General features: G+C 41.7%; 1 protein-coding gene across 4 annotated transcripts in view; it reads left to right on the plus strand.

Annotated features, from left to right (window-relative positions):
* Positions 1-13,419, plus strand: part of dapk2b (death-associated protein kinase 2b) — a 176,057-nt gene that overhangs the window by 139,457 nt on the left and 23,181 nt on the right. For 3 of the 4 annotated variants that reach the window (XM_679634.10, XM_073943217.1, XM_068217543.2), the window contains 5 exons: positions 7,737-7,866; positions 8,033-8,081; positions 8,174-8,200; positions 10,582-10,734; positions 11,362-11,407. In XM_679634.10, coding sequence (XP_684726.7) covers positions 7,737-7,866; positions 8,033-8,081; positions 8,174-8,200; positions 10,582-10,734; positions 11,362-11,407 — 405 coding nt within the window. The remainder of the gene's footprint in view (positions 1-7,736; positions 7,867-8,032; positions 8,082-8,173; positions 8,201-10,581; positions 10,735-11,361; positions 11,408-13,419) is intronic. The other variant, XM_073943216.1, reaches the window with a different exon arrangement.

A 13,419-nucleotide genomic window follows, 5' to 3' on the forward strand; every position in this document is an offset into this window, starting at 1 on the left:
ATTTCCACGCAAGTCTTCGTACATGAGGCCCCTGATGGCTTGTTGTTGTAGTGGTTACACAAGCAGATCGGGGTCGAGCCGGCAGCAAGTGAAGGTCGCGGTTTGCTCCGTGATGTAACAAGGCTTCCGGCGAGGCGATGTAACGGCCACAGCATAAGAAGAGCAATGTCCAGGCAGCGACGACTGGCAAAGTTGACCAGCAACAGATGACTTAGAAATTTCCTTGTTCAAAGTTTTCTCTTCTTTTTGGTAATGGTGCTCGGGTGCTCCGGGGAAAAGGTGAAGGATAGTGAGAGTTCGGGTGCTGGATCGTCACGAGCTGGAGTCTGCTGTGGGAGAGACAGAGAGACACAAGCGTTAGCGCAGGGAGTCATCTGAGAATGAAGCTCGTCTTCTTCTTGTGTGGGGTTGGCTTTTATGCCTCTCTGGCTGATGAGCTCCAGCTTTGAGCGATCCGGTGCTGATGAGGTGCCATCTGGGGTTAATATGGGACCAGGGCGATGTGGCATCAGTAGGCTCGCTACACTATCCATAACAGTTTTGTTAAACACATGGAACATGTACACACAAAAACCTACAGAAACATAAAGCAAACATACATTACTCAAATAAACACAGTTTTACTTAAATGTCCATTTAAACATTGGAAGCTTATGATCGCTTCTTTGTTTGCCTAAAATGTGTATTCCACTCAGACGAGGGTCGCAGGCGTGAATCAAAAGGCATTCTCAAAAACCAGTTTGGGGGGGTTTTAGAGTGTAGAGCCTCTTTTATTGTATTAAGGTGTAGAGTTAATAAGCGCACAGTTGTGATTGCGACTGGCAAGTCATCCTGTGCATAGCCGTTTGCTGGATGCCTGTGGATTGCTTTGAAAATAAAATCAAAGCTCAGACATGTAGGCACCAACCAATTTTTTAAGAATAATATGGTCTGTGACTTGTTCGGTTCTGGAACGATCCGTTGACTCCCTACACACTTTATTTTGATGGTCCATTTGTTGAATTTAAGTTACATTGCATCTACATGCCAACTAATTATCATTATATTATAAGTAGATTGTTAGGTTGGGTTAGGGTTAGTGAAAGTTGACATGCACTTGCAAAGTTTCTTATAGTCAGTTTAATGTCTGTTGAAGGAGCAGTATCAACATTAAACAGTCTACTAATACTCAAATAGACCATCAAAATAAATTGTTACCACTTTTTTTAACCTTTTTTGAACCTCAAGTCTTTTATTTCTTTGACTGGTTTGTTCTACATGATTGCACTGGTGTATAAAAACATATTTTTGCCCTCTACACTTCCAAGCGCCCTGCCCGGCCAGGCGGAAGTGCTCAAAGACAGCGTCGAGACCGTAAACTAAAGCCTGATTTATACTTCTGTGTCAAGTGAAAGGCGTAACCCACGGTGCATGCAACGCGTGTAGCTGTGCATTTATACTCCTGCGCGCTGTCTCTGTTGGTCTGCGTTATCACTTCCGAAAAGCTAGTTGATAGTGAGGTGTTAATGTTCCTCTGTGTCGAGTTTCTTCACTGGTGTTTTGCTTTTTCTGAACACTTCCTGAATGTACAAGTGGCTCAAACTCGCTCATTTTGAGGCAGGAACCCGCGGATGTGCAACAACTTTAACTATGAGGTAAACACAAAACGTTTGAGGTTACAGAAGTAACCCTTCGTTCCCAGAGGAGGGGAAGGGAAGTGCTATAAAGTGGATTTGATCTTGGGGACTTAACCGTGGCGGAATAAGCATATGGGATCGCCTAGTGGGGATCACGCATAGCAGGCACCTATACCCAAGATGCGGGCTGACCAGCGGGCAGACCAACAACGTAGTGGGCCAGCAAGTGACTCCTCAGCTGAGTCAGTGCTGGGGGCCATGGAGGAATCTGCAGGGCTCACTTGACGTGGAACTTTACTGACAGATAAAAAGGTGCACGTATCTCCGTTTTAGGGAGAATGGCACAGCAAGTGTGTTTCAACACCCTACTGAATTGTTTCCTCAATCACCATAGGGTTACTTAATACCCTTGAGGAAACCGGCTCCACTCGCAGATTATAAAACCTTGCAAATGTGTTGGGTGTCGCCCAGCCCGCAGCTCTACATATGTCTGTTTTCGGGGCGGTGCAGGTCTCGTAGGAGGGCGCCTTCGGCGAGGAGCAGGTATGGATGGCACGGTGGGCGGACCGGGCTTACGGACCCGTCGATAAGACATCACCCATCAGACTGCTCTCTCACAGCCTCGAATTCCAGGGTGAATTCACAGACGGTGTCGCCGAACATGCCAGCTTGGGATATGGGGAAGTCAAGAGAGCGGACTTTGTCAACTTATCACAATAGCATATTAGCCGGGGGTGTCGCTCCTGCATCACTAGTGTGGACATCGTCCTCCCCAACTCACATGCAGCGGACTTAGTCCGAAGAACTTAGTCGGTGGCAGTGCGAAGCTCATAAGCCTGGGTTGGACCCACCCTTGTGCAGATCTGCCAGCGCCTGCGCTTGGTATCGCTGGGAGGTGGCTATCGCATGCAAGGCGGAAGCAGCCTGGCCCACAGCCTTGTAAGCTCTAGCTCCGAGGGAGGCAGATAACTTACAGGCTTTGGATGGGAGACAAGGCGGACCACGCCAAGAAGAGGCACCGCGCAGATTAACCGCCATCGCGCACTCAACCTGAGGAATCGTCACATACCCCCTGGCCATTCCACCGTCAAGAGTGGTGAGGGTGGAGGGACACGCAGCACGAGCAGAAAAAAAGTGCTATTCAAGGCCGCGTGAGCCTACTGTGCACCTCCGGGAAGAAGGGGACGCCCCTCTAGTCGATAGAAGTAGCCCAGGCCAGCACGGCTATCATGTCCATTTCAAGATCCGTTTAGCAGCACTCACCTGCCCGGAGGGGGTGAGCGGGTCTGGATCATCATCGGACAATGAAAGCCCACCCTCCCATGCCGCGGTGGACGTCTGGTCTCCGGTGTCATCGAGCATAAGGGCTACCATCTGTTAGATGAATTGCTTCCCCCGCCCGAAGCTTTGATGGAGCGCTTGGAGGAGTGGGAGGTCCGCGGGCCCGTGGGCAACGGATTATCTCTCACTGAAACCCTCAGATCTGCCCGAGTGCCCGCTGCAGAGCAGGGGACAACTGGGGTGGTTTGCCCTTTTGCAAAGGCTAGCCGCGATCTTTACTGCGCAACAGTTATGGCATCGCAATGACAACATGAACTGCCCGCGAGCAGCTTATTAACATGCTGGACCCCCCCCGGCATGCAACGCAGTGCCCATGCCCATCATCTGAGGACAGGAAATCACCACATCCAGAAACGCACAGTCAGAGCACCATCCTGAAAAGGACGTGCTGCATGACTGTGTTGCTCTCTTTGTGAAGTTGCAACTTTACACGCACCGCTCTGGAGGACCGGACCCAAAGAACGCCAGGCAAGGGAGAACCCTAGCTCAACCGTCTGTCCCTGCGTGTACACACTCTGGACTGGGAGAATGCTCTCGTTTGCTCGGAAGCGAAAAGGATGGCGTTTGCTCGCTCCAGGTGTGCTTATATGCTGGGATAATTGGCAATGAAGCACACCTGTGCAAGCTTACGCTGCCAATTAATTGCATTCATTGGCCCATTCAATACTCTTTCAGACAAGCGGCTTCTGAACCAAAACCTCCCATACGTGGATTTTCCAAGATCAAATCCACTTTATAGCACTGAAGTTCCCCAACTGAAGGGAAAAAAACTTTCCATCCAGAGCTCCTTCACGGGACTCCACATTTGTAAACAATCACTCCATCGGGCTCGCATTGCTCGTGCGGCTCTCAGTCCCGCCCAGACTCGTCAGCGCTACCAAGCCGACCAATCACAGAGCTTGCGCTCTGCGTCGTTGCAATGTGTAGTTTCATTTTTTCAGAGGTGCACGTCAGCTACGCTGACGGCCACGGCCTAGGGCTATGTGTCAATGCGTAGGCTGCGTCGTAGCATACGCGTGCACTTGACGCAAAAGTATAAATCAGCCTTAAGACGGGGGAAGCACGGTGGGTTAAGAGCTAAGCTAAAGCTAACACCACACTGGCTCTCTTTACCCAGCATCATTCTGCCAATGTAAGGTCACTGGTGAACAAAATGGATGAGATTCGACTGTGCATCAACCACAGCAAAAGATTACGGAATTGTAATGTCATGATTTTCACAGAAACATGGCTAAACAGCAGGATACCAGACAAAGCTGTATCTTTCACTGAGAATCACACATTCCGAGCAGACAAGACCAAAGGCAGAGGATTATACATTTATATTAACAAAGGTTGATGCACAAACTCATCATCGGGAGACATTGCTTTGTTAACCTGGAATTTCTAATGGTTAAATGTAGACCGTTCTATCTGCCACAGGAGTTCACCTCCACCATTATAACTGCCTCTTATATTCCTCCTGATGCTGATGCCAAGCTTGCTATGAATGTACTTCATGCAGCCATCAGCAAACAACAGACTGCTTACCCGGAGACTGCAGCTCATACAAAATATTTTACTGATATAGCTAACAATTTGTTTGTGTACTATTTTTTCCAGAATTTTAGACATCAACCCCAAGATTGAAACAGGCCTATAATTAACCTTATCTAGCTTACATCCTTTTTTATATAATGGTATAACTCTAGCACTTTTACAAGCACATGGTATTTTCCCTTATTCAATTGATAAATCATAAATATGTAATTCCAAGGAAGCAATAGCTTTAACAGAGTCTATATGAAATCTGGCAGGAATATTAGCAATTTCAGGAGCCCTTAATTTTAACTTGCTTATAATAAAAAAAAAGGATAGTGAAAAAACTATCACATTGCTTAAAAGGAAATCACTTTCTTCACTTTCTTTACTCTCACTTCATTTTTTTTTTTTTTTTGGCTAACATTACACAATAGAGATTAAAAGATTTGGCAATATTCTTTGGATGAGTTATTAATTTGTCGTCCACTTTTAAGTTAATGTTAAATCAATTCATACTTTTAGCATTTGAATAACCTAGATTGCTAGATTACTTTTTTTGTTCCAATTTATTTTAATTTATCTTATCCTTAAAATAAATCTTTTTTGTGTTTCTTATTTTGTTCATAACCTCGTTTTTTCTTTATGTCATTAAACTCATGACTGCTACACTCTCTAAAAACTATCACCTATTAATTTTAACAGATGTAATATATTATCTGTAATCTGCTGAAGAGAAGACAAAGAATCACTGATTGTTTTGACAATGTTTTTGTATTCCTTTTGAGAATCTAAAATATCTGTAAAAAATCAACTCTGTGTTCCAAGAGTAAACAAAGTTCTCAGGGGATTGGAACCACGTGAAGATCAGTAACAAATAGATGAATTTTCATTTTTGAGTGAACTAACCCTTTAAAGAGTATCATAGACTATAGCATAATCAAGGACATGAGCTAAACTAGTAAAAGGACAGGAGATGTACTGTATTGTGCTTTATAAGAAAGCATCAATATTTTGTAGTTGATACAGATTTTAGTATGTAGTCAAAGTAAAAATATAAAAATTGGGTTGTATCATTATATTTTCTTGCCCTGAACTCAGCAGCAGCATGTAGCTTGTTTGCTGAAGATCTAGGACAACCATCAAGTTCATAACAATAATCAAACCTAGATCTATGAATGCATAGAGATTACGAATGCAATAATTAGCTATTTAGACAATGCTGTATTCACAAATAAAAGATTATGTGTTCCATAACTTTGCTTTGTTTTTTCAAAATACCCCATAGAATTTTTTTTTTATTAAAGCTTGTCAAATTTTCTCCTATCTGGGTTTGAGCAAAACATAAGTTTCTGCGTGTGTCCATTCAAATACAAATAAGCTGCTGCTTTTCTTGAAAAAAAAAGTGAATCTCATGCAGCTGAAATGGGATAAATTACCAACTGTGAAGAGCAACTATACATGTTTGCATCCAATGTGTAATCCCACCAGAGCTGGGGTCTGTTCTTGTTCCAGCTGTATGTGTATTACTTAATTAGGTGAATTTAGTTATTGACGATTTGACACAATCCAGTCTCGTTTAGTTCTTCAAAACTTATCTGAGACTTGTTGTCATAGCAACAGTTCTGGTAGCTCAAACCTGCTTGGGAGCATGTTAATTTTATATAAACAGGATTAGATAGGGTCAGTTCAAGCAAAGATAATACTAAAAATGTGTACAGAATTCTGATATTACATACACTTGGGAAAATAGTATATATATATATATATATATATATATATATATATATATATATATATATATATATATATATATATATATATATATAAAACATGCAATCTGCACTCCAAAATAAAAGTACAAAGACTGCCACCTGATGGTTCAAAGAGAAAATTTATTGATATAAACGTTTTAGATACAAACGCGTACATGCACAATATTCGACTTAAAAGAAAAGGAATTTACGCAGTCATGAACTATCATGTTTTGACCGCTGATTTGAAGCTTCGCAAAAGTTACACACCCTATCCATATCAAAATGCAGTTTTGATGCTAAATCAATTTATACAGTTATATCTTAAGCTGATTTTAAAAACTTGAGTAGGTCTAGGCTATTATAATAAATAATAATAATAAATAATAATAATCTTCTCTAAAAGTAAATACATTGATATGCATTGAAATACACGATGAATACTCTTGACACATGAAAGTGTAAAGCCTGTAGCTCACAACAAAGGTGGAAAGTTATTGCATATCAATTATCATATTAAAGGGTGTACTCACACTATGTACAGTTGCCTTGAACCGAGCCAAAGCACGCTTGTCCCCCTTATGTCTCCCCCGAAGGCCTGCACTCATATTGCATTCAGGCCTGAGCATGCTTACGTCATTGATGATGCGCTGTTCAGTTTAGGAAGCAGTCTCGCTCAGCACAGTAGAGATTTCTATAATTATATCATTTTAGTAGTTTTTGATGCAGTGACAAATGTGTCAAATATTTTGCCCAACAGATCAGCTACTTTTGACACTCATAAACAATCGTAAAGTCATCGTGTTGCAGGAATTAGGAGGTTTGCTGAAGGTGCAGCGGTCGTGCAGTGAAGGGTTTGTGTCTTTAATAACCTCTGACAGTTTGCATTCATTAATTAGTAAGAATGATTAATCGATCCATATGAGACAGTCCCTTAAAGTCACGTCTCGTCAATTTTGGGCTCAGATGAATCAAAGTGACCCGTGCTCTGACACACCTCTTCCAACTGGGCCAGAGCCGGCCAACTGAACCGTGCCTGAGGCTGATTCAGGGCACTCACACTTCTCAAACGATCCAGGAAACTGGCCTGGGTTCGGATAGCTGTGTGAGTACGCCTTAACAAACCATTTTCTGCTAATTTTAAGCGCATCATTTTTCTCAGATGGATAATTGAATATTAATCAAATTATGTCATTATGCTGCTGTGCCATCAGCCAATTATTGCATTGCTGATCCTCATTTCGAGGATCGATAGATCTGTCCTTCACAACACACACAGCGATCTCAGATGAGTTTATCCAGACATTTTAATCTGATTTACAAACTTGTTTCAAGAACCAAATTAGCCAAAGATCAGTTATCAAGATTAAAAGATCCAGGATCTGCCAAATCATTTTAGATCATTAAAAGTATGAAGAACAGACCCCTGGACACTGGACAGCTGTCACTGAATGAATTACTTAATTATCATGTTTTTGACTGATTGTTTTTGTTAATTGTTTTTCAGCCTGAAAATATCATGCTGTTGGATAATAATGTCCAACTGCCACGGATCAAGCTTATTGATTTCGGTTTGGCACATAGGATCAAAGATGGTGTGGAATTCAAAAACATTTTTGGGACTCCCGAATTTGTTGGTAATTTTAACAACTTGTTATATAGAACACTAACTGAGTGATACATTTTAAGATTACTGAATGACACTGATGGGTCAGATGCTGCTTAATTGTTTTACTATCCTTTAACATTCTACATGGATTTGAATTAAATTTAGCTGATGCCTCTAACTTAATTTACTTTCAGCTCCAGAGATAGTGAACTACGAGCCACTAGGATTAGAAGCAGACATGTGGTGAGAACTCCTAATCATGCTTTTTACATACAGTAAACATGTTTGGCTATAGGTTAACTTGGTACTCTCTTCCACCCCTCTGTTTCTTCAAGGAGTATTGGAGTCATCACATACATCCTGTGAGTTTGGATGGAGAAATGTGGATCTCTCCTCTCACTGGACATCCAGATATTCATAGTCATTCCACAGAATAAAAGACATATTCTTATATATACATACAGTTGTATACACATGGAAAATTAAAGTGTTACAAGCTGAAAAAATGTTGTGATGGAACCACACTTGAGAAAAATGAATAATAGTTCCCCTTCAGAGGAAACTTTGATGTGTGTCTCGAATTGTGTGAGACTTTGGGAGTCTGCTAGATGACCAATCACTCTGAAGAGTAAACTCCACAGGTGCTAGTGATTAATCATTAGTGGAGTATATAACTAGCACCTGTGAGGTAGAGCTTCAGACGTTTTTGCTTCACAAAGCCTCATGCTACTGGAAAGGTAATATCTGCTGAGTTGAATATAGAGAGAGAGGAGAGAGAGAGATCAAGCTTCATGTATTCAGTGTGGGTGATGGAGCAGGCAACGGTTTAGCATGTCGATGTGGTGCTCACAGACAGCTTATGCTCTTACTATGAAGACATTTCTGTTGCGTAACTGAGATCATGGCTCACACTTGCGAAAGTGCAAGCCACCCCTGTTGCACTTTGTGAAAAAATAGTGCAATGCAGGTGCTGATGTAAGTGGTAAATCGTCCCAACCCTCCTTCCCCTTCTTCCCGGGGTCACACAGTGAGCACATGCAGATATGGAGGGTGTTTGTCTCCACCTAATCTTCATGCACTTCCGTTGCCACAACCTTGAGCTGAGACCCCCATTCAAGGTATTTGGGTTATCTGTGTCTCTCATGGCCAGAGCCTACACCTTTTGTAAGCCATGCCACTTCCCTGCACCATCTGTAACCTCAAATGCTTGTCATGCTGCACAAGGTCAGTTCTTCCCTAGGCCCCCCTGGTTTACCTTGTAACTTTCTTAGCGGGACCATTTCCCAGGTAGGCCTATTAGGCGACACTTGGGAACTTTCCCAGGAGTCTTTGGCGGTATAAGATTAGGTGTGCGATGGGGCAGGTCATCCTCATCCTTGTCAGCTACTCTTCACAACAGTGTTCGACAGTGTTCTTTCTGCAGTTCTAAGATTTGCTCCACTGCCACAGCCTATACCACTGGCTAGTGATTGCACCGAGCCCCCTAAAGAACATTAATGCTCACGTCCCAGGACGCTGTTAAGTCTGATAAACTCACCACGAAGCCACCCTGAGAGGGCTGCCTGGAGAGGAGGAGTGCCATTCTTTCCCCTGTGGAGGGCTGAGGTTTCCTTCCTGCAGATGAATGCAGCACGCCTTCCACCTTGCACTTTAACACTGACTCCTAGGGCATCAGAGGACTGGCTCCTTCCTCTTTTTCCTCTAACCTACTTATGGGACATTGGAAGTAGGGTAAGAGACAATCATTATTTTCAGCTCTTCCTTAGGACATGCTGCTTCCTGGGGTGAGCACTCCCCATCCCGGACCTGCCCCACCATGGGTGTATAAGTGATCATTCCGGTAATGCTGCCCATTCAGACTCTGTCTATCTGGTTAGTGCTGGCCAGACCAAGGTAGTGGGTCATTCGTATTTCGTCTATCCAACTCAATTTGCCATTGGCATCCTAAGTTTATGGGTGTGTATTTCACAGCGGTCATCACTGCGCTACACCTAGATTGATGTCCTCCTGGTGAAAAATGCTATTGAACCGGTCCCTCCAGCAGAGATGCTTGCGTGTTGCACCTCCATGACCAAACCGGACCTGAGTTTCTGAACTCACACTTCTAGTAATGACCCACTTGGAAGCACTTCCTTTCTCAGGGAAAGGGCATCTTATATCACCCGCTATAAGTTTCTCCAATGCCCCCAGCAACCAACTCGGTGGAGGAGCTGGGTGGCTGGTCCAGTAAGACGCCCGCTCAGTGTTCCCACATGCTAAAGATTGGTGCCAGCTATGTGTGATCCACATTGTCAATTCCATATGCGTCATTCAGCCATGGAATGTTCACTCCCTTCCTGGCGGACCTGTGTCTTTCCTACCCACTAACCAGGTTTGGGACTGGCACACTTCCCCAACATCATAATTCTAAAAATCCCAAGACTACAGTTAGGTAAAAGCATTGATATGACCCCTGAAATTTTTAATTACTACCATATTCCGGTAATTAAAGGCCTGTGGACGTTAGAAGGTTACAGCCTTGGTAATGCTTGTGCACTTACGCTATGTTTGGCAAACTTTGCATCAGGGGCACAACAGGTTCAGCTGCTGTGGTGTCTTGCTTACACTCTCCCAGTGTCAGTAGACACACATTAAAGTACCCTCTAAAGGAGACCCAAACTGTTACACCCATCACCACTGTGAACACAATAATGTTTTCAGCTGTCAGTTGTACATAGGTTAAGTATTTACCTTTCTTTTTCAGATTAAGTGGAGCATCACCATTCCTGGGTGACTCCAAGCAGGAGACTCTTGCAAACATCTCTGCTGTGAATTTTGAATTTGATGAAGAATTCTTTGGCAGCACAAGTGAACTGGCCAAAAGCTTCATCAGGCAGCTGCTTGTGAAAGATACAAGGTCAGGGATCAAATAGAGCTTTGATTTCAAAAAAGTGAAACAATTGCTACAGAAAAGCTTTGGGTGTTTATAAATGAATTGTATTTGTTTAAGTTATTTCTAAGAAGTAGGGTTTAATTAAAATGATAAATGAGTTGTTTTTGAATATAATGTTAATATTACATTTAATATTTAATCTTTTACCAGTATTTATGCAGTTTTCTATCCAAAAGAACAGATACCTTATTTATACATTTAAATTGTAATTTTGAGTTGTAATTTTCAATACTGTCAGTTGAATAAGCTTGTTTCATACCTGACTGTAGCTGTTGACATCTGTAGTAGTGATCTGGAACAGTTTGGTTCAAAATAGCTATATAAATAATAATTTGTACAACAGTGAAAAGAAACTGCTAAAAGTGTAAAACTAATGTTTTAACTTGGCAGTACTGAAAGCTTCAAGCTCATAAATATCTAAATGGTGTAAAAGTCTTAAATAGAATATCAATGCATTTGCTATTTGTGTCAAAATTAAGTTTCCATTTCATAGTTATGTTAGTTCACATTTCTTTTTTCTGTACATTTCTGTACTTACTGTCTTTAAGTTGTACTTTTGCTTTAACTCTTCATTTTTTTCTTGCTTTGCAGAAAAAGGCTTAAAATACAAGATGCACTCAACCACCCCTGGATTAAGGTACTAAATCTGCACATTTAGAAACATGCCCTATTAAAAACAATGTTATTACATTTCTGTCTGTCTTATTTAAAAGAACACATCTGGCAGACAAAAAACAAAAAAGAATTGTTGAACTTTGCTAATATAAAGATGTAAGTGTGTGTGTGTGTGTGTGTGTGTGTGTGTGTGTGTATGTTAATATACTCACACACACACTCACCAGCCACTTTATTACATACACAGGGCTGGACCCACTTTGAACTGCCTTAATCCTTTATGATATAGATTCAACAAGGTACTGGAAATATTTCTCAGAGATTTTGGTCCATTTTAACATGATAGCATCATGCAGTTGCCATAGATTTGTCAGCTACACATCCATGATGCGAATCTTCTGTTCCACCGCTTTTGTGCTTTTGACATGCTTTTGGTGCGTTATGCTGCTGGAAGTAGCCATCAGAATATGGGTACACTGTGGTCATAAAGGGATGGACATGGTCAGCAACATTACACAGGTAGACTGTGGCGTTGTCACTATGCTCAATTGGTACTAATGGGCCCAAAGTGTGCCAAGAACATATCACCCACACCATTACACCACCAGCCTGAACCATTGATACAAGGTAGGATGGATCCATGCTTTCATGTTGTTGATGCAAAATTCTGATCCTACCATCCAAATGTCACAGCAGAAGTCAAGACTCAATGTTTTTTTTTCAATCTTTTATTGTGCAAATTTAGTGAGCCTGTGCAAACTGTAACCCCAGTTTCCTGTTCTTAACTGACAAGAGTGTCACCCAGTGTGGTCATCTGCTGCTGTTGCCCCTCCACTTCACGGTTCGACATGTTGTGCATTTAGAGATGCTGTTCTACATACCTTGGTTGTACCAAGTCATTATTTGCATTAATTTTGCCTTTCTATACCAGTCTGGCTATTCGCCTCTGACCTCTGGCATCAACAAGGAATTTGCAGCCACAGAACTGCTGCTCACTGGATCTTTTTCGTATCATTCTCTGTAAATCCTAGAGATTTGCTTGAAAATCCCTGTAGATCAGCAGTTTCTGAAATACTCAGACCAGCCCATCTGGCACCAACAACCATGCCACGTTCAAAGTCACTAAAATTACTTTTCTTCCCCATTCTGATGCTCGGTTTGAACTGTAGCAGATCGTATTGACCATGTGTACATGCCTAAATGCATTGAGCTGCTGTCATGTGATTGACTGATAAAATTTTTATTGACTAGCAGTTGGACAGGTTTACCTAATATAAATACTCAGTTTGATTTATGTTTTAGAATTCCGCACAGCTGTTATACATCTTTACTTTAATTTATGACAATGAGATAACAAAATTGGCAATACGGTGGCACAGTAGGTAGTGCTTTCGCTAACAGCAAGGTCACTGGTTGGCATTTCTGTGTGGAGTGTGCATGTTCTCCCCGCATTCACGTGGGTTTCCTCTGGGTGCTCTGGTTTCCCCCACAGTCCAAAGACATGCAGTACAGGTGAATTGGGTACATGCTGTTAACAAGCACAATCATTGAAGGAAAGAACAAGAAATAAAACTACAGACACAGCCTCACACCAAACTAATTTAATTAAAACAGGATTAAACAAATGCATTAAATAACAGCATTAGCAGCTTCACTGATTACAGTTTGTCTTTAATTCTCTCATATTTGCAAGAATATTTGATAATTAACTAAGGTTTATATTTTTTATTGAAAAATGTTCATTTGACCTCACCATCATGAAGATCAGAGGCTGCTTTAGTTGGGCTAACCTTTGAATTTCTATTTTAATGTTACTCTAGCTGTTATAATGTTATATGTGTTTTTGAAACTCACCAGTTATAGCAAGAAAGGCAATAAGAAACTCTATTGCGTATACTTTATCATTACAGATATAATTTGTAGTAACAAGGCATATAAAATATTAAAGCTATAAAAAAAAAAAAGTACTTTTTAATACGTGATCTCCGGCGTGTGGCCGTGAGGGAAAAGATTTTTTTAGAGCCTGCACATATG

Source organism: Danio rerio, chromosome 25 (assembly GCF_049306965.1).
Source record: "Danio rerio strain Tuebingen ecotype United States chromosome 25, GRCz12tu, whole genome shotgun sequence".
Lineage (NCBI taxonomy): Eukaryota > Metazoa > Chordata > Actinopteri > Cypriniformes > Danionidae > Danio > Danio rerio.